The sequence below is a fragment of the Benincasa hispida genome, chromosome 2 (assembly GCF_027475165.1).
Source record: "Benincasa hispida cultivar pf3 chromosome 2, pf3_genome.v1.1, whole genome shotgun sequence".
Taxonomy (NCBI): Eukaryota; Viridiplantae; Streptophyta; class Magnoliopsida; order Cucurbitales; family Cucurbitaceae; genus Benincasa; species Benincasa hispida.
Window position 1 is genome coordinate 11,763,105 of NC_143479.1, and position 22,866 is coordinate 11,785,970.

General features: G+C 27.4%; 1 protein-coding gene across 1 annotated transcript; it reads right to left on the reverse strand.

Moving 5' to 3' along the window:
- Positions 1-3,514: 3,514 nt before the first annotated feature.
- LOC120071966 (protein JINGUBANG-like) lies at positions 3,515-6,188 on the reverse strand. The gene is made up of 2 exons (XM_039024397.2): positions 5,364-6,188; positions 3,515-3,938 (listed from the first exon to the last, which is right to left on the reverse strand). The coding sequence occupies exons 1-2, from the start codon at positions 6,015-6,017 to the stop codon at positions 3,573-3,575; spliced, it is 1,020 nt and encodes a 339-aa protein (XP_038880325.2). The 5' UTR covers positions 6,018-6,188; the 3' UTR covers positions 3,515-3,572.
- Positions 6,189-22,866: the final 16,678 nt, after the last annotated feature.

The window sequence follows — 22,866 nt, forward strand, 5'->3', positions numbered from 1 at the left end:
TTTATTATGAAGTCTTTCCTATTATGAAAGAAACTTTCAAAATTTTCATGTTATATACAGATTTGAATTGCTATCCTTTCAAATATATATATATATATATATATAATTTAATTCTATTTTTAAAATTATATCTAAATTTATTGCCCTTTTCATCTTTTATAGTCTTAAATGGTAATTATCTAAAGTTTTTTTTTTTTTGACATTTTAGATTTTCTTCCCAAAATTAGCGGAGGAACTAAAAGTATCAATTTTTTCCTTGAAATTCTAAGACGAATTCTTTACTCTACAAAATTAAAATTTGAAATCGATCTCAACTACAACTCTTGGTTATATCTATGCAAGTGACTAAGCGCATCTTCGAAAATCTTCCTTTGTACATTGGTCCTAAAATACAACTTTGAACCTTTGTATAAGGTATTTGCATAGCTCATAATTTGATCAAGAGTTTAAATTTCAGATTTTAACAAGTGGTAGATACTTTAGTGGCTCATAGAGACGAATACTTTAGTTATATTTAGTATTTGTATGACTTTGTTTAACGAAGATTTTAGTTATTTGTATGGTTTAGTCTAACAAAGATATAAGTTATTCGATTTCAATGACCTCAGTTGTTATAAGGTATTTTGTGTTGCTAAGATTTAACTAGTAGGTTTAATACAAAGTATTTGTGTGGTGAAAATTTGATGAATTTTTATCTACTTTTTAGTATAAGATATTTGTGAGACTTAGTCTAGCGAAGATTTTATGTATAATGAATCTCCACAGTGTTTATGCTTCTCCAAAGATGGAGTAAAGATCAGTTTGCACCAACCAGGATTTCTATTCTCACCAGGAGCCGATTGCTCTTAAAGAGAAACCGATGGAACAAGATAGTCGTTCATTTTTTTCTCTCCCGATCTGGTTTCTTTGGAATAAGGAACATTTCAAGAAGAGATGTGAGAACATAAACACCTCCTTTACAATGTAGAAAACTATGTAAAAAGGAAATGATTTAATGAACAAATGAGTTGGATAGATAGGTTGTGCTTTGTCATTTTCAATGTACCTAAATACGTTGAGATGTTTGTTTGTAGTATCTCATAAGATCTTAATTTTTCAAATACACTATTTTTCAGATATGGAATGTATCATTTTGATGTTAATTATTTGTACATGCTTCTTGTACATACTATTAATTTCAATTCACGAGTCCATTTCTTAATTTTTCATATACATGATAGTTTTTAGGACTGGATGTATAAACTTTTTGTTATGAGATGTACATGCTTATAGTCCATGTTTATTTCAACTTTATTGGTTAATTTCAAATTATACCTTTTCAAAAATTTTAAATTTAGCAGAATTTAAGTAACTGTTTTATTTACACTTAAAATGTTCTTGTTATTTAATTATACTCATCACATCCTTAAAAATTTAAAGCCATTTGACTAACTAATTTTTGTCCAATTTAGGAGATTTGAATAGGACTATCTTAGTCCATTATTTTCCCTAAAAACATCCTAAATTTAGTCTTTGAACATCTATACAATAAAAGGCATCTAGGCCTTTTTCCCAAAAGGCATGTTTTATTTTGGACATTCTTGTGGTTGTTCCAAACTTAATTTCCAAATCTACAAGAAGTTTTTAGGGATGGTTTGGATCACAAATATTATTTCATGGATGTAGATATTAAATGTCCGAATTTTAAATGTTTGAGATAATTAATATCTATATTTCGATATGTGGAATAATTAATGTCTAGAAATTAAATGAATGTGTTCGATTTACCAATTTTGTATATAGAAATCAAAACTAAATAATTATTTAATCAAATGTAAGAGAATAAGTAATGTAGTTATAATTTTAACTATTTAACATATTGTTATATTAATTAATTATTTGATCAATTAAAATATCTTTAAATTAAACATTATTTAAATTATTTTATTTAATTAATAAAAATAATATAAATTATTTAGAATATTAATGATTAATACCAAAATTTTATATTAAATAGTTTAGATGATATAAAACATCAATGGAAAATATATTAATTGAAAATTATTAAGTCTAAATAATATGTTTATATTTAATAATTAATTAAAATTAATAGTAATAATTAATTGATATTAGTTTATTAATTAATCAGGCTATATCAATCTCTCACGTATAAAAATCTCACAAGTATTAGAAAAAAACTCATGTCAAATGGTGTTAAAGTTCTCCGAATAATAATGCTATGGGTTTAAAAAGGTGAAATCATGTGAGATAATCACAGATATTAAATCTCTATCTGAAATTTCACGATAGTATTGCATAGTACATATGAATTACTTCATAATTATACATATTTTGAAAAATAACAAAAAAAAAAAACAAATGTCACAAAATTGTTAATGATGTTTTGTTAAGTTTTATATCTTATTGATGATTTGTTGCACGTTCATTAATAAAATTTTGCTTAAATAAATACTTTTTGAATTATTACAAATAATAGCATATATGAATTTTGAAGCTAAAATATCCAATTGTATTAAATATGTGTTCTACACACCATTTAATAAATTGTGATTGAACCATAGAACAAGAAATTTAAGATGTATGGTTATAATGTCAGTTTTTAAGGTAAACAATCATTGAAATATTGGAAATGATATCACAATTCTCCCGAGCACAACTGAGTCAAAATTTTGTGCAAATATAATGTGAGTTAGTTATGTTTTCATTAATGTATACAAATTAAAAGTTAAATCTAAGTATAATTTAGTAGATAAAAATAATATATATCATTCTAAATATTGATCAACGGTTAAAATTAGTGGGTTAGAATGGCAAATAACTTTACTCACTTCATTAAATCAAACACACGTTAGAAAGCTCACTTTAAACTTAACTTTGTAATAATTTAGGCCCTGTTTAGTAACTATTTAGTTTTTTTAAAAAAAATAATAATAAGTCTATTTTATGTATATTTCTTACAATGATTTGCATTTTTATTAAGTACAATGGTTGAAGTTGAATTCTCAACCAAATTCCAAAAACAAAAACAAAAATAACTTTTTTAAAACTAATTTTTTTAGTTCTCAAAATTTTGCTTGATTTTTTAAACTATTGGTCAAAAGTGGATAACAAATGAAGAAATTTGGATGTGGAAGTAATGTCTTTTGCAAAAACAAAATGATTACCAAACGAGACCTTAACCTATAAACTTTCAAATTTGTAACAATTTAATCCTTGATAAATATCAATTTTTTCTTGTATTTTGCAATTTGTAACGATTTTAATCCATATCGTAAAAAATTCATAGACTAAATCATTTACAAATTAAAGTTTAAAGTTTAAATTATTACTGGTATAAAATTTCAAAAACTAAAAAGTGAATTTAAACTAATAAATTAATTGCAGGTTTGTGAGTGAATTTGAAATTGCTAATAAAATCATTTTGAACCACATTTTTAATCATTCAATTTTAAGTTTATACCTTCAAATACATTTTTTCCATCATCAAAATTAACTTTAAATGATTAAAAATATGTTTTAGGATGATTTAAAAAATAATAATAATAATTTGAAGCATTTGAATACATTATACATCAAATCCCGAAACTCCAAACTTGTATTTGTCCATCCAAACTGGCACTACAGATCATCAAACTCCGATGATCGGTGCCAACGGCAACCAACGACTTAACCGGCGACCTGTGACCATCTATTAGGGTCATACATTGGTAACCGTTAGCAAGGTCACCTCTCCAAATCCTGAGCGTCCGATCCTCCGACCCACTGACTAAGAAATCTCGGAGAGAATACAAGCACAAAACAGCCCCTTGATGGCCCCATAAAGTCTCCACAAATGCAATATGCTTTCCGACCTCTTCTCTCTTCCACACCATTATCGAACGATCACTGCTCCCCGAAAACATTGTCCAACCTCCCTCGTTCAACACGATTGCGTTTACCTATAAATACACACACATAAATACTTCAAACATTATAACTTCCTACAAATACCTTATCTAATATCTTCTAATATATTTTGATTTAAATTTATTTTAAATTTTGGTTCGTATACTTTCAATTAATTATAGTAGTCTTAAAAAAAATAACTATTATAGTCATTTTGGTCTCTTTAAAATAGACCATGGAAAGATTTTTTAAAAGTAAATGAATAAAAATAGACATTATATATATGTGTGTATGTTTATGTATGTATACATACATATATATCTATATGTATGTATATATACATGTGTATATATATATATTTGGTCAAAATTCAAACCATATAATATATTTGGTTACTTTTGTATAGTGGGATAAGACGCATTTCAATAAAGATAAAAAAGAAAATGTTTATTTTTCATAATTTTTTTTCATGACAGCTTGTTTTACCTAATTTTTTTATTTAAATAGCAATATTTGTTCATTAAGCCTTGTGGCACGCATATTTTTTCAAAAAAAGAAAAAGTTAAAAAAATATATTTAATGTAAAGTAATGTTGAATAAAATGAACTATAGTTCAAATATAAATGTCAAAGTAGTATTTCATTCATTTTGGTTAAGTACATTAAAAAAAGGAATCATTTTGATTCTTATTTGCAAAACTTTAACGTATCAACTTAATAAGTTGATGGAAACCCTTTAATACGATTTTTTTTAAACCCTTTAATACAAATTTATACTTACATTCTAAGAAATTTAGTGAATATGTAGTATATTGTTAAAATTTCAATAAAAGAAAGATAAAAATAAATGAATAAATTACTATAATGATTATTAAATACAAAAACTAAAATGAACCTTTTGAAAATAAGAATTACAATGAAACAAGTAAAAATATAGAGAGTAAAATAATGCTTAAACCTATCTAAATATATGTGGTTTTTATATATATAAACAACACATATATTTAGATAGGTTTAAGTATTATTTTATTCTCTATATTCAAAATCACTCGAAAACTCACTTTCTAATCACGCAAAATTAATTTGATGTTGAAATTGAAAAATTAGTATTGATGAGTGTGCATGGTTTCACAATCTATTATTTAATTTCCCTATATCTTTGCATCATACTCTTTAACACACAAATATATATATATTTAAAGAAATATCTAAGACACGTGGCAAAACATGAATTGATAATTTGTGGGTTGCATAAAGATGAATGTAGGAGTGATTTTTATTGAAGAAAGATATTTTTTTCTATTCTTTTTTTAAATGTATTGTAATTAAAGTGTAGGATATGGAGAATCGAACCTCAAACTTCAAAGTCGATAATATAAACATTATGTCAGTTGAGTTACGCTCTTGTTAAATAAACCTCGAGATAGATATTTTTTTCTATTTAATTTATTCGTTAAATGATTTGATATAATTAATTACCGTAGATTTATGGTTGTCCAAAGACCTAACCAACGTGTACTTCTTCTTCTTCCCCTCCCTGATCTGCCATACTCCAATAACCCCATCCGCAGAGCCAGTATAAACGACGCCGTTATGACTAACAGCAACCGCGTTGACCGCATCATCGTGAGCTTTGACCGACAGCAAACACTTATGGTCTGAAGCACTCCAAACCTTAAAACTCCGATCCCATGAAACAGAGTACACAAACCCTCCATTAACCACCACTCCAGAAACCGCATCCCAATGCTCGATCCACAGCCGCTTATGGTGGCGCCGTACACGCACGTAATTCCCCGGCGAAATAAACCGGTACAGCCTGTCTTTAACGGTGGGGAGAGTTGTCAGAAGACGATGACGTGGCGGTCCCGAGCGCGTGATCTTCCAGACGCGGATCTTGCAGTCTTGATGGGCCGTGAAGATTTTCCAAGGCCCAAAAGCGATGGACTTGACGGACCCCGAAGCGGCGTCGTTTATGCGGAGAGTGTCGATTTGAGTAAAGCCGTTGGTTAAATCGAAGACGGTGATCTGGTTGGTGGAGCCGGAGTAGAGGAGGCCGTTATGGGCGGCTAAGCAAGTGGTGTTTTGGGTTGTGAGTGTGGCTACCCTATGCGGTGTCGTTTCGTGTGCCATTGGGATTCTTCTGCATGTTTGAGAAAACAATGGTTTTTTTGGGGGGGTTTATAAAAGCGTGGGGAGCACGTGTGACTGGTACACGTGGCGGGAGAGGGATATTTTTTGCATTGTTTATTTGCCACGTTGCTTGGTGGCGGTTGATGAGATCCGTTTTAGATCTTATGCTCTTTTTGTTTCGTTTTGTCAGTAGATGGAGTGTTGCCCAATTGGTCGGAATTTTATTCAAAGGTGTGGGAGGCGGAGACCTCATAAAATATATGTAGGACATTTTCGTAATTTTGTGTTTAACTAGTTTGTTAAGTTTCTAATCAACTTAAAATTAATTAGGTAGAAAATTGAAAATTTGAAGATGGTTCAGAATTTGAGAAGCACGATGAAAACAAATGTCAATAAAATATAATATAAAAATAAATAAATAATAAGATAAAATATATAGATATAGATATAGATATAGAATAAATAACTTAAAGAAATAAAGAAAATAGTGAAATTATGAAATTTCCTCTAATTTCTCTCCAAAAAATTGAGATTTCTCACCAATATTTTTACACCAATAAAACCCACAAATGACAACTATTTATAGGAGTCTTGGCAAGTAGGATCTGGAATGACTTGGACACTAATAATGTGTATTTATAAGACATAAGGCATCTGGACACTAAGCATGGACATATATCTACCATCTGTTATAAGCATGGAGTCCTGTTAAAACCTTACACTGAAAAAACCCAATGGAAAAAAATTCTAGTGAAAGAAAAAGAATACATATTTTATATAATTTATAGTAATAAAAGAATATAATATGTTTGCTTCTCTCATAGAAACATCACTTGAGATCTCTGACTCGTTGCATTCCAATATTATGCACCAATTTTTCAAAGGTTGCTGTTGGTAATGATTTTGTAAAAAAGTCTGCTAGGTTATCCTTCAAACAAATTTATTGTACGATGATGTCACCATTTTCTTCAAGATTGTGAGTATAGAAAAGTTCTGGTGTAATATGCATTGTTTTATCTCCTTTATATATCATTCTTTGATTTGAGATATTAATGTTGTGTGGTATTTGTATAATATCGTTGGAAGATTTTTATTAGAAGACAAATCACATGTTTCACGAATATGCTAAGTCATTGATCTTAGCTATGCACATTTTCAACTAGCCTCGTGAATTGCAATAATTTTAGCATGATTTGAGGAAGTAGTTGTTATGGTCTGTTTCACTAACTGCCACGACACAATAGTTCCTCCACATGTGAATAGATAACCTATTTGAGATCTAGCTTTGTGTAGATCAGATAAATATTCGGAATCTACAAAATCAACTAGATCAAAATTTGATTTATTTGAATAAAACAAACTCATGTCGATTATTCCTCGTAGATAACAGAGTATATGCTTAATTCCGTTTCAAAGTCTTTTTGTTGGAAAAGAACTATATCTTGCTAATAAATTTACCGAAATACAATATCTGATCTTGTATTATTAGCAAGATACATAAATGCATCAATTTCACTAAGATATGGTACTTCAGGACCAAGAAGTTCTCCATTATCATTTCGAGGTTGAAATATATCTTTCTTCACATCTAGTGAATGAACTTCCATTGGAATGTTCAATGGATGTGCTTTGTCCATATAGAAAAATTTTCGAAACTTTTCCTGTATAAATTGACTAATGAACAAATATCTCATTTGCTAAATGCTTAATTTGTAAGCCAAGGAAAAATTTTATTTTTCCGAGATTTTTCATCTCAAATTCTTTCTTAAGATATTCTAATGCCTTTGAAAGGTTTTCAGGAGTCCCAATTATATTTAAGTCATCAACATATACAGTTATAATAACAAATCATGACTGTGATTTCTTTATAAAAACACATGACATATTGGATTGTTTTGATATTCTTCTTTCAACAAATATCCACTCAGGCGATTGTACCACATTTGTTCTTACTGTTTCAATCTATATAATGTTTTCTGTAATTTTATTGAATATAATTCCTAGGAATTTTATTTATATATTTCGAATACATCTCCTCATAATCAATACTAAGTCTTTGTGAAAAACCTTGTGCAACTAGTCTTGCTTTATATCTTGTGACCACATTATTTTCATTTTTTTTCTCACAAATATCTATTTGTATCCCACGGGTTTGATACATTCTGGTGTTCAGACTACTGGTCCAAAAACATGACATTTTGAAAGTGAGTTTAATTCTGTTTCAATTGCTTCTTTCCGTTGAAGTCAATATTTTCTCTGTCGACTTCTTCAACAGATTTTGGTTTATAATTTTTATTTTCAAATATAATATCAAGAGCAATATTATATGCAAAAATATTTTCAATAACTACATGAGTTCGTTTCCATCTTTTTACTGTCATGACATAGTTTATTGAAATCTCATTATTATCTTTAGGTATTTCACCTTCTTCACTAGTCATGTCGATGATTTTTTTCATGGGTATTTACATCTTCAACTAAGTCTTCTTACTATTTATTATTTTTTTTCAAGGATTTTTATCTTTGGAACACACTAGTCTACCACGCTTCTGGCGTGTTCCAGATTCATTAGTGATAACTTGCTGTGTTAGAATATCAATTTTCGACGGAACATTTGCAGATAGTATATGTGATTTAGTTATTTTCTTTGCATCTATAAATGCATCTGATAACTAATTTGCTATATTTTGCAAATGAATTATTTTTTGAACTTTAAGTTCACATTGATCTGTATGGGAATCTAAATGAGACAATAACAATGCATTCCATGTAAATTCTTTTTCCAACTTCTTAATTCCTCCCCTAATGTTGGAAAATTTGTCTCACTAAAATGACAATCAGAAAATCGTGCAGTAAATACATCATCTATCAGGGATTCAAGATATTTGATAATTGATGGGGAATCATATCCAATATATATTCCTAACCTCCTCTGAAGACTTATTTTACTACATTGTGATTGAGCAATTGGAACATATACTGCACATTCAAAAATCTTCAGATGAGAAATACTTGGTTCATAGTCATAAGCTAATTGTAATGGCGAATACTTATGATAAGATATTGGCCTAATACGTACAAATAATGTTGCGTGCAAAATAGCATGTCGTCATACAAATGTAGGAAACTTAGCTCTCTTAAGTACTGGCCTTGCAATTAATTGCAAACGTTTTATAAATGATTTTGCTAAACCATTTTGTGTATGAACATGAGCTACAAGATGTTCAACACTTATCTCAATTGATATACAATAATTATCAAAAGCTTGAGATGTAAATTTACCAGTATTATCAAGACGAAAGGTCTTAATTGTATGATCAGAAAATTATACTCTTAATTTAATTATTTGAGCAATTAATCTTGCAAATGAAAGATTTCGACTTGATAATAAACACACATTTGACCATCTGCTAGATGTACCTATTAATACCATAAAATATCTAAATGATTTACTTTGTAGGTTAATAAGTTCACATATATCACTATGAATTCGTTCTATAATTGTAGGCAACTCAGTCCCCACTTTAATTAGTGATGGTCTAATTATCAATTTTCCTTGAGAGCAAACATCACATAATAATGCATTAGATTGAAGAATCTTTTGGCTCTTCATTGGGTGTCCATTTGAATTCTCAATAATTGTTCTCATCATTATAAACCCTGAATGACCTAATCTGTAATGTCTAATTGTAAATATGTCTAAATTCACGAACTTCAGGTTCATTGTGCCATATGTTTCAATTACTCGTATATGAGTATAATATAGTCCAGAAGATAAAACAGATAATTTTTCCAATATACGCTTTTATTTGAGACAATAGAGATAATATATAAATACTCCACACTATTCTTACTATCAGCCTTAACATGATAACCATTGCCACGTATATCTTTAAAACTAAGTAGATTTCTCTTTTATTGATTAGAGAACAATGCATTATCAATTATAAATTTTGTTCTTCTAGGAAAAATAATATTTGCTTTTCCAAAGCCTTCAATCAGGTTTGCAGAACTTGATATCGTGTTGACTTTTGCTTCTAGTATTGTCAATTTGGAAAAATATTTTTTACCTGTAAGTATTGTATGTGTAGTTGCACTTTTGCCAGACATAGATATTCTTTACTCATTTTTTAATCACCCAACATATGAAAATGATCAATATTTCTTCATTAAAAGAAAATAATTACATTAAAAACACAACTTTTGGAATATGCAAAGGCTAACATCTATTAAGAAGGGGAAAAGACATAGAAAAAAAAAACATCAAGTCTAGATATTTTCAAAGTCAAATGAAATACTAGATGTTTTATCAATTCTGCTGATTTTCTCTTCAGGAGATTCAAAGAAGTCCGCCACATCCAAATTTATCATATGGGATAGGTCAAATATGTCATGATCTTGGTGCAAAATTTGCTTCCACATTTCTCTCTTTTCCTTTCAAAGATGCTTGATAGAGATCAACTAAGTGTTTTGACATACAATAGGTACGTGACCAATATCCAGTCATTTCACATAAAAAATACTTATTTTCAACATTTTTTAAACTCTTATATTGTGGAGTTTTTTCCTTTGTGATCATCATTTTGTGTGGTTATTTTGAAATTTAAATGATTAGAATGACCACCACGAAAAGAATAATTATTTCTTCCTCTGTCATGGTCAAGACCTCGACCTCGACCGCGACCACACCTCAATCATGATTATTAACATTTACCGCATTCACTTCAGAGAATGACATTGTTCCAATTGGTCGAGATTCATGGTTTTTTTTTTATCAATAACTCGTTATTTTGTTCAGCCACGAGAAGACATGAAATTAATTCAAAATATTGTTCAAAACCTTTCTCTCGATATTGCTGCTACAGGAGCATATTCGAGACATGAAATGTAGAAAATGTCTTCTCTAACATATTAACATCAGTAATTTTCTCTCCACATAACAACAATTTCGAACTGATTTTAAATAATGCAGAGTTGTAAACATTTACTAATTTAAAATCTTGTAGCCTCAAGTGCATCCACTCATAATGAACTTTACGAAGAATAATTGTTTTCTTTTTTATGATCATACCTCTCTTTCAAAAATTTTCACAATATACGAGGATATTTTATTGTAAGATACTCCATTTTCAATCCTCCGTGAAGATGATGACGAAGGAAAATTATAGTTTTTGTTTTGTCTTGACTGAATGTCGTATTTCCTTCTTTAATAATTTCTCCAAGATTCATAACATCCAGGTGGATTTTGACATCAAACATCAATGACAAATAATTATTGACGCTAATATCAAGGGCGACAAATTCTAATTTTGTGAGATTTGTCATGGCAACACTATCATAAAATATTGTATTTATATTAGAAATTTAATAGATATTAAACATGTAAAATAACATTAAATTTGTTAACTATAACAAAGAGGGAAAAAGCGACATACCTTTATAACCTACCTTTAGTCGAGAAAACAACATAGGCTTGTGCTGATAACGTGTTGTGAATTTGAGGAGCACATGAGAACACAGATGCCAATAAAATATAATATTAAACTAAATATAATATAACATAATATATAGAATAAATAAATAATGAAAGAATGTAAACATATATATAGATATAAAACAAATAACTTAATAAAGAAATAAAGAAAATAGTGAAATTATGAAATTATGAAATTTACTCTAATTTCTCTCCAAAAAGTTGGGATTTCTAATCAATATTTTCACACCAACAAAACCTAAGAATTATTACTATTTATAGAAGTCTTGGCAAGTACCACGTGAAATGACTTGGACACTAATGATGTGTATTAATAAGACACATGACATTTGGACACTAAGCATGGACATCTATCTACCATCTTTTATAATATTTATAATAAATATTATATTTTTTTTTTTTGGAAGAGGGATTTATTGTCATTTTTAAAGATCATAAATTTATTAAGAGCAAAATTAAAAGGTAAGACACTTATTAACCGTAGCGGATCTAGAAGTTTTATTAATAGGGGGCTTTATAATTCAATATGTTTACTTAAGATCTATAAATTATGATGTTTACATAATATCCATAAATTATTTCAAAAATTAATAAAATAAATATAAAATAAATCAACAAATTAAAAAAAATGGATTTGAAACATGAAAACTAAATGCATTAAGATAATAAACTTAAGAAGAAGGAGAAAAATAAATTAAAATTTTTACCTCACAAACTATAAGGAGAAGTCGAGGAAGAAGCCAAGAAGAAATTGAATTATAAATTAAAGAAATGAAAAAAATTAAAAGTAATTTAATAAAGAAGTCCAATAGAAAATGAAAAAAAAATTAAAAGTAATTTAATAATGAAGTTCTGAGTCATCTGGATGATTTCCTTCTTTAAGTATTTGGTGATGATTAGTGTATAATTATTATTTTTTAGAAAATCGAAGGCCTATTAAAAGAAGGAAAATCTGAAAAATAAATGAGATTGAAACTTGGATCTAAGGAGGATTAGGAGATACATTTATCATTAAAATAGCTAAAGTTATTGATATTGTTGGTTATATATATATACACATAAAATTGAGGTGGAGCTCGGACTCATACTAAATCCATCGCTGCTTATTAAACACTTCTAAAATTTTTGTAAAATAATTTACAAACTATATTTATAATTCATTTTTAGAAAGATTTAATTTTGTAATTAAACTTAGATTTTAATTTTGAAATATTTAAATTCTATCTCAACTTTATATGTGTGTGAGAGAGAGATATGGCATTAGTGTTTTTTTTTTCCTTCTTCCAAACATTTTGTCATGCCCTATAGTTTGATTTTTGACATTTACTGCAGACATTTTTAAATGATAGGTGATAAATTAGGTACGGAATATCAATTTTGAGTTTTGCTTGAGAGCACAAAAATATTTTATGATAGAGACTAAAATTTATAGTCTAAACAAATATATTCAAGATTTAAGAAGCATGAATTTTTTAGTAATTTCAATCTAATTAAAGTTATTAAAAAACATCGGGTTATGTTTTTAGTCCTTCACAAAACATTTATTATACTTAACATGGAATTCCTTTATTCCTTTTCATAAAAATATACAAACCACAATTCAGAAAAAAAATTAATGATTCAAATTGTGTTCTCACACTATCTTAAACGTAGTAAGTCAATCTTTCATTATTTTACAACTATAATATATGTTTGTTGCCTATTTGAAAAGATTAAATTGTTCGTACTAATGTTTTAAGGTTGTATTATTATTTTATTTTTTAGTTCAAAATTTTAATACATGTATTAATGATGAATTGCTACTCGTTTTAAAGTTTATAATTTTTTTATTATTTTTATGAATATCAAAATGTACACTCCTCAAATATATTATAATCTTAATAATTTATTGATACTCATTTATATGACCGTTGAAATCGTTAAATCAACAATTAATTTTAAGATAAATCATTGTACTAGTAAAATACTTTCCGTCCCTACAAACCCTAAAGCTACGAAAAGTACCATTCAACAATGTCACACAAAACTCCAATTTCAAAAGTAGCCTAATAGAATAAGGGGAAGTAGTAGTACTCTCTCTATTATGCACTATATTATACTAGGTATTTTTAAAAATGGTTAGGTAGAGACAGACATTATTTTAAGTTGAAGGAAGACAATGTTTTGTAGGGCAAGTAGAATAATAAAGGATGAAATATCAAAAATCACATAAACTATAATGTCCTTTTCAAGGTAGCAAGAACATGTGACATGTGACATTAAAAAAAAAATTAAACTATGTACTAAATCATTGAAACGTGTCATGTTTTTGGTTACAATATTTGTTTAAATATACTAAAAGGGAAGCAATAGGGGAGGGCATGTTCCATACATAGACCAATTGAGTTGTGTTAAATGATTATTGTGGAGCATGTGATGGGATCAACCACTTTGATTTTTTAGGCAAAACAATGGCACACTAGGCTATTTCTGATTGGTGGATAATTAATTTAGTCAACCAATTACTGAATAATAATTATATTTAAAGAAAAAAAAAACATTGTGAATTTGCCGCTTATATGGTTGGAGTTCTATGGTTTGGTGCTCTCCAACCAAATACTTAACTCATTAAATACACCATTCAAACAAATATTCAACCGACATGTAATATGTGTTAGCGATTACGAGGTTTGTGATTCGAATTTTCTAGCTCTTATGATATTGAATTGTAATCTAATTGTAATTTTTAGCTTAAATTATTTATATTATGCATTTTTTTGTTTTTCTTCTTTGAATACAATAGAGTTGGGATGATTTAAACCACATACCTCTTAGTCACTAACACAACTAATGTTTGTCAGTTGAGTTATGCTCGTTTCGACATGTATACTATACATTTTTTGTGTTTGAATTTTCATCTTTATATTGTTACTTTAAAAGAAATGAGATCCATATTGTTACCCTATACAAATATTTATTTTGACTCCAAATTTAGTTTATACTATGAATATTTCATATCTTTTTATTTCGACCTTCATAATTCAAATATTATTTGTAGTCTAAAACAAAATATTAACCATTGTTGATATTTATTGTTCTCGTGTTTTTAGACAATGTTATGAAATGGTTGATAGGGAGCTAAACAAACTAGGCTATTTGGATTAACAAATGTTTGATTTATCCTCTTTTTCTAGGTGGGTTTGTGATTTTACTGTATTTTGACAAATATTGAATTTTGCCATTGGAGGCACATGAATATGATTAACTTCTTCTCAAATTTTATGTTTTAGTCCTAAATGGTTTGCTGTTATTTTCCAAAAAAAATAAAATAAAATAATAAAATAAAAATAAAAAATAAAAGTTTGCCAATAAAGTATTGTCTACCATTGAATTCATATTAATCATTTAACAATAATCCAAATTTGCTTGAAATCTATAGTTTATTTTATCATATTTTGCTCCAACATTGATTGATGTAAACCTCTCTTAATCAAGTAATCAATAAAACAATATGTTTTATATATCTCTCATTTTCACTCTCTCTTTATTTTGTTAAATGGTTTGTTAAGAGGGTGACAAATACATTTAGTATTAATTGAGTTAGTTAATCATTTTAACTTCAAATTTTTAATTTCATCAAATTAAACCTTGAATCAAATAGGGTTACGAGATTTTTTTTTTTTTTTTTTTTTTTTTTTTTGAGAATGCTACAACACATTGAATAAAAATTCAAACTTGCGATTTTTTAGATGAAATAAAAATGTTTTAATCACTAAATCATGTTCGTTGGTAAAAAAAATTATTGCAATTAATATCTTTTCGAATTTAAACTAGAAATTGTTGATAATTCAACCAAAAAAATCAAGAAAACACCAAATTTTGTGTCACAAAATTGCTAAACCCAATCACGAAAATACTCGAACCTAATCACATAATTAAGTAAATGAAAAAACAAATGATTTAAATCTAACTAATTATAAGTAAAATGAGCTTAGTTCATTGTTAAATGTATGTCCTTCCTTCCTAAAAGTTTGAACGTCCATCTCCACGGTTATTGTGTATTTAAACAATTCTAATAATTACAAACATTTGACATAATCAAAGCTCGGAAGAATCAATGCCCATAAAAATAGTTTCATCCAACTATAGAAGTGCTTAGCTTATATTTTTCATAAATCTCTTCTTAAAAAAAAAAAAAATTACCTAATTGAGAATAGTCATTAAACAGTTAGCATAGAGATTATATTGAATGAAAATAAAACCAAACTTCTTCGTAGTGAAAATTATAAAAACAATAATAATTAGGGTAATCGTTTTAAAATTGCTTAAAATATTTTAAAGTATTAATAAAATGTCACTATTTATGATAAACCCGATAGATATCTATTGTGGTTCTACTATAGATGTCTATGGTAATAGATCCAGAAGTTTTGTTGACGGAAGACTTTATATAATTTAGTAAAAATAAATATAATAAGCGGGACTTGAACCTAGATCTAAATGGCTGGAAGATGGATTTATCACTGGGCTAGCTAGTGATTATGATACTATAATATATATATATATAGCATTTTAGTTGAGATGGGCTCGAGCTCTTCCAGACTCATACTAAATCCGTTCCTGGATGTCTATCGCGGTCTATCGTAGTTTATCACTGATAAACAGTGAAATTTTACTATATTTATAAATAAGTTGACTCATTTTCTTTTATTTGAAAACATCCTTAACAATGATCCGATAGTGTTAAAATATTGTAACACAAATATGAGTATAGTTGAATGAAAATCTAACAGCATGTTGAAATCTCCGATTAGAAGAGAATATTTAAAAATATAGTGATGGGAAATTAGAAGACCACAAATTATGTGAGGCCAAAAGAAAAGAAAAAAAGGCTGCCGCTTTCAGCTTTGAAATGGTGGGGTGGAGTGGCAGGAAAGAGAAGGAATATGAGGTGATAAGTCCAAATTGAGTGAGGCCCATTACTCTGGGGCTTGGTTGTAGGGCAGCCCTATACTTTCTGTGCCTGGTCCACCTGGAAATGGGTTTCTTTGGGGCACCCCATGTTTGATGTTTCATTCAACCAATTTAATAAAGTGTCTTCTACTTAGAAGTTCTTAAAAATAGGTCAACATAATGTCTTAAAACATTTCATTTCTTTTTTTTTACTAGTATCGGTGGCTATTTACAATTTAGCCTTCACACTTATATATATATATATATATATATATATATATATATATATATATATATATATATATATTCTTCTCTTCCCATGCTTTAAGGTCATTTCTTCCTCATCTCCCTCTCTTTTCTCTTTCTGGCAGTGTGAGTTACAGGCGGGAGACGGATGACGTAGGGCGATCTGGTGACGGGACGACAAGAACGAAGATGGCGGACTCGAAGTAAATGAATGACGATGGTGGACTCATAGTGAATGAACGACGACGGATTCGGAGTGGACGAACGGCGGACCCAATCAACTTTTAGTTTTATTTTTTCCTATTTCTTATATATACTGCGATATATATGTATTTTTTTAGCTTAGGTAGGAAATTTGATATATAATGTGGTATATGTATTCGTTTATTTGATATAAATGAGTGTTTTTTTAAAAAAATTTAGACTTCATGCATTATGATATATATACTGTGGTGTAAACGAAATTTATGAAGATTTATATATTGTGGTATATTTCATATATTAGTTTATACTTGGATTTATGTCAAACATTTAGTCAATCTCTAATTTATAAACGGTAGTATATTTCATATATTGGTTAGAATATTTTTAAGTACCCAACAAGATGTTATAAGGTGAATTTTAAATAACCATGAATCCCTCAAAATGTTGTGAAAACCAATGTAAATAGAAAATAAAATTTGATTAAATGCATTTTTTTTCCAAATTGGAAGATGGAAAAAATTACAATATATGTATTTTTCTCTCTCCAATTGATAAATGAGAAAATTTATTATAAATGTAATTTTTCTCTCCATCATTAAAATAACTTTGAAAATTAGAAAAAATATATAAAAATCAGATATAAATAAATAAATAATAGTATAATTGTCCAAAATTAACCCTAAAAGTCACACTTGGAAAAAAATTCAAATTTCAAGACATTTATGAAATATAGGATTTTCTTTAGGTCTTTTATGTAGAAACCCTTTTAATAAATTACAAGTTTGAGATTTGTGTCTATTTGACCTTAAAACATTTAAAGGTAAAATTAAAATATATATTTTAAAATTTTTTGTAAATTAAAGCTGTCTTTTTCTGTGTATTTGTAAATGAGTAAAATTACATTTTTTTATCTCTAAATTTTGGGTCAAGTTTCAATTTGGCATCTAGATTTCAATATGTTACACATTTAGTTCTTACGTATTGAAATTTCAATTTAGTTCTTAAATTTTATAATATTACAATTTTGCCATTAAGATTTGAGTTATTTATACTTCTAATCTTGACTTTTCACTAAATACCAACTTTCTGTCCTTAATGTTAATGTCAATTAATTAATTTAAAAGAATAAAAAATTATAATCGATTAAGTTGTATTGTTTTTCATCACTATTAACAATAAACTTAAAATTTCACTTCATAATTATTTTAGATTAATTAATAAAAATTAATACTAATAATTAAAAATAAGTATTTAATGAAAAATTGAACTTAACATTATCAATCTCGAAACTTAAGGATCAAATTGAAATAAAACCGGTAAAATTGGAGGAGTAAGCGTGTAAGGATGAAAAGGATATAAATATATATTTTATTTTTCTTTCGAGAAAAATTAAAAAAAAAAAAAAAAAAAATGAAAGTGAATGAGTAAATTTATAATTTATGGGGATTAATTAAAAGAAAAGGAAAAAAAGGGAGCACGTGGATTGTGGATCCCGTGGCCTGGAGAAAAGGAAGGTGGGGTTGGGCAGCAAGCACCAGAGTTGCGTGGAGCCGCTCCTCGTCTCCCATCCCGATTCATTCTTTACCCTTCCTATGCCCTCTCCCATACACATTTATTCACATTCTCTTCCTTTTTTTTTCTTTTTCTTTTTTTTTTATTATTATTATATACTTTATTTTTACATATAACCTTTTTTAAATACTAATACATCACTATATTTTTTTGGAAAATTTTCCCTATTTCAATAGGTATATAGTAAATTATTCAACAATAGAGTTGCGAATGAATTCTTTTTTATTTTAAAGTTGATATTATAAGCATTATATTATTTTTTTTATTCTCATCTTCTGAGAGAGAGAGGGTTTTGGTTTTGCAATTTGCATGGTCCTTCCCTGATTCCTCAAACATTTTACTGCCAATTTTTCTGACCTTTTAGTGCACGTGGAACAGTCTTCTTTCTCACTCTTATTTATTTCACGCTTCCCTGACTCACTCAACTCTTCTCTCTCTCCCTTCCTTTTCCACCCTATCAAAATATGCCACCTCTCACTCTCTCTTCCATTGCCACGTGTCCACTCATTTAAACTTAATTTCGTTTCCTTTCATTTTCATTTAGTTCAAATATTTCAAAATGTTACATTTTTAACATTTAAATTTTGAGTTTGATTTCATTTTAGTCCTTACATTTCGAATATTATTATTTTATTTTTGTTATTTGAATTTTATTTCAATTTGGTTATAAAGTTTCAAAATGTATACTTATAGTTTTACTATTTCTTTCATCGCTATTAAAATTAATTTTAAAATTTACTTCATAATTATTTTAAATTAATTAATGGATGTTACACCAAAGACTAAAAATGTATCTATCAACAAAAATTGGAGATACAAATATAAATCTTAGAATCTATAGACCAAATTAAAACAAAACTCAAACTTCATGAGTAAAATTGGAAATCTATGAACTAAATGAAAATTCAATTCAAACTTTAAGAATTTAGGGGGTAGCATTTTTAAACTTAATCACGTGCTTAATCACCAAACTTTGGAGTTTATGCATATTGTATTTTTGGTCAGTGAACTTGACCTTCGAATTTAAAAACGGCATAATATGATTTTAAAACCTTCAATCGTGTGTCTAATAGATTTTTGACAAATTTGATATTAGTGTCTATTTTTTGTCCCTATATTTTAAAGATGTTTAATGAGTTTTGAACTTTTTTTTATTTATATTTAATAAGTCTATGATAAATTTAAATTTTCAACTTATGGATCTATTAGCCTTGGGATGAAGCAGCGTGAGCTCTTTTCTACCCCAAAAAGGATATTTCCAGTTGCGCTGTTTGAGCTTTTGATGTTAATGTAGAAAAAAAGCTTTTTGTACTCGGGAATGAACTCCAAGACGTGTATCATCCTTTCCTTTAGAGTTATTATTAATATTAGGCTCACCCTTATTATTTATACTCACCCTAAAAAAAAGGGGACAAAGAGAGTATAGTCAGTCAAATGTAGTTTGAGTTCATTCATATTCCATCTCCTTCCTTTTTTCATGTCTATATTACGAGTTTACAGCTCTAAATTCAAATTCGTTATTTGGTACTCGAAATGATGCAACGGGTTGAAATATTTAGGCCAAATCTATGACAAAAGAAGAAAAGTCCATCTCTAGGATTTAGAATTCAAAAACTTTTTATTCAACACTATAATGACTATTTATAGCTTCATTAGAAAATAAAACAATTAATTAATTAATTCTAAAAATATTAGTTAAACACTAATTAATCTAAACTAATACCTATATAAACATTAATTCAAGTTTACTAATTATCTAAAAAAATTCTCACTACTACCTTTCAACTTTATATTTAGTAGCTTAAAAAAATATCAAGCTATCGTTAATCTACTTAATTAAAATTAAAGAAAATGTCCATTCCTTTTTGCTACTATATAAAATGAACCAACCAAATTAAAATCAATTTATATTTTCAACACGACTCGACTCGTGTTTTGTTTTCGTCCGGTCGGATGATAAACTGTTCTATTTCTATTGTCTAAGATTTAGAATGGTCCAAAACTGAAATAAATGTCTTTCTCAATTTGACTATTCGAATATTCAATGACTCGTAAATTTAGTAATAATTTAAATCATAAATTATTAATTATATCAATTTAAATTCTAAACTTTAGGATTGTATTAATTTAAACTCCAAATTCATAATTATATCAATTTAAACTATAAACTTTCATCTTTCATAAGTATATCAAGTTAAACCCTAAATTTTCATAACTATGTCGATTTACATCCTCAATTATATTTTATTTGGATAAACGTCGTGTGAGATTTGTAATTTTGTCAATTCAATCTCTAAACTTACATGGACAAATCAATTTATAAACTTACATGGGCAAATCAATTTAGACTCCCAATTAACATTTATTTGAAAATTGTCAATTCAAATTATAATCGTCAATTTTGCTAAATCTACATTTATAGAAAACTACACACGTGTATAATAATTTATGTATTGACTATTTGATAATGATTATAAATCGATTCACTTAAAACAATTATAAGTTTAATTGAAAAAAATTAAATATTTTGCATGATATATTTCGAACTAAATCTGAATGAAGGTATAAATTGATACACTTGTAAAATTTAAGGTTTAAATTGATATATTTGTGAAAGTTCAGGGTTTAATTTGATATACTTGTGAAATTTCAAGGTTTAATTTGATTAAATTATTAGTTTGAGGTTTAAATTGATACAACTTCAAAATTCATGGTTTAAATTGGTACAATTATCAGTTTATGGTTTAAATTGATATGATTCCGAAGGTTTAGGGGTATTTATCGTAATTATAAAAATAATGTTTTTTTTTATTCCATTTTCTATTATTTATTTATTTTTCTAAAATACTTTTATCTCTTTAAGATTTACATGTTTGGTAATTGGTAACGATAATTTTAATTGTTAAATTAATGTTCGTATTTATTAGTTTTCAACTTTTAATTTAGCGTGTATTAAATTTTTAAGTTTTAAAACTCCCGTAATTTTATATATTGACATTAATATTGGTTTAAAATTTAGAAATAATTTAAATTTTACTATCACTGTTCTTGTCCTTTTTATATAGATTTTTTTTCTTTAAATTCAAAACCCTTTTAAAATAGATCTAATATGGTGTAGTTGAGATTCAATAGGGAAAAAAAAATCAATTATTAGGCCTTTTATAGTGAACATCAAAAGAGATGTGCTGTTTGGCCAGCTATTAACAACAACAAAAAAAAAAAAAGAAAAAGAAAAAAAGAAAAAAAAAGAGAAGTACAGTAATAAAACCACTCAAGGTTCATTAAAATAAGAAAGAAAAACAAGGAGTTAAAATGAAAAATATTGGTCAAACATTGAAGTTATATATAAATTAGACCTCTTGGCTAATAGTTATATTAATTTAAATAACAAATTTTCGTAATTTTGTCAATTTACGTCATTCTTTCAAAAGGTGACGTGAAAATTTATAATTGGTACCAATTAAAGATAATTATTTTGCTTTAACTCCCTTAACATTTCTCACATATATGTAGATCTTTTCAAATGTCAATTTCACAAAATAGACAATTGAAATTGATGTATGGATGGTTCTCAAATGAAATCTCTATGAAAAGTAATGGAAGTATAAATTGATACATTAACAAAATTTAAATAAATACTATTAGTTCACGATTTTAACGTAAAAACTAAGACTTGCCTCAATATAGGAGTCGAGATGTCCAAAGTTTCTAAGTTATTGATACAATATCAAACTTGAGTGGTATAAATTGATATTTTTTCCTAAAATTTATCAATGTTTATTGTTTTTCAGTTTCTAGTAAACGAGTTTTATTTTTTTGGTTTTTTAGCAAATGATCTATGGAAAAAAAAATACAAATTTATATTTCTAAATTTTGGGATTGTATTAATTAAAATTCTAAACTTTTGACTAAATTTATAAATTTATAAATTTATATTGTCCTACAATTTCCACTTAAAAGTTCATGAACTTTTAATTATTCAATGGGCTTCATAATTGTCACAAATGAATCATTTTTTTTTAAATTTTTGAAAAAAACTTTATTAAAATTAAACAAACCAATAAGCATAGTCCTCAATAAGAACATATAGGACATCCAATTAAGGTGAAAAAAAAAGCCAACAAATTTCATGATCTTCCAAATTAGAAGAAGAAGGCGAAACAACAAAACTAGTAATAACACGCCACATGTCATTTTCTCTTAGATTGGTTATACAACTTCATGACAACAGAAGTTGCTATACAAGTGATGGGATATGAAAATGTAAAAAATTTGTGGGATACAATATAAAAGCTGCTTGGGATTCAATCATTTGCTGAGGAAGATTACTTGAGACAGGTATTTCAAACTATTTGAAAAGGTTCTTTAAAAATAGATTAATATCTGTGTATTATGAAGATT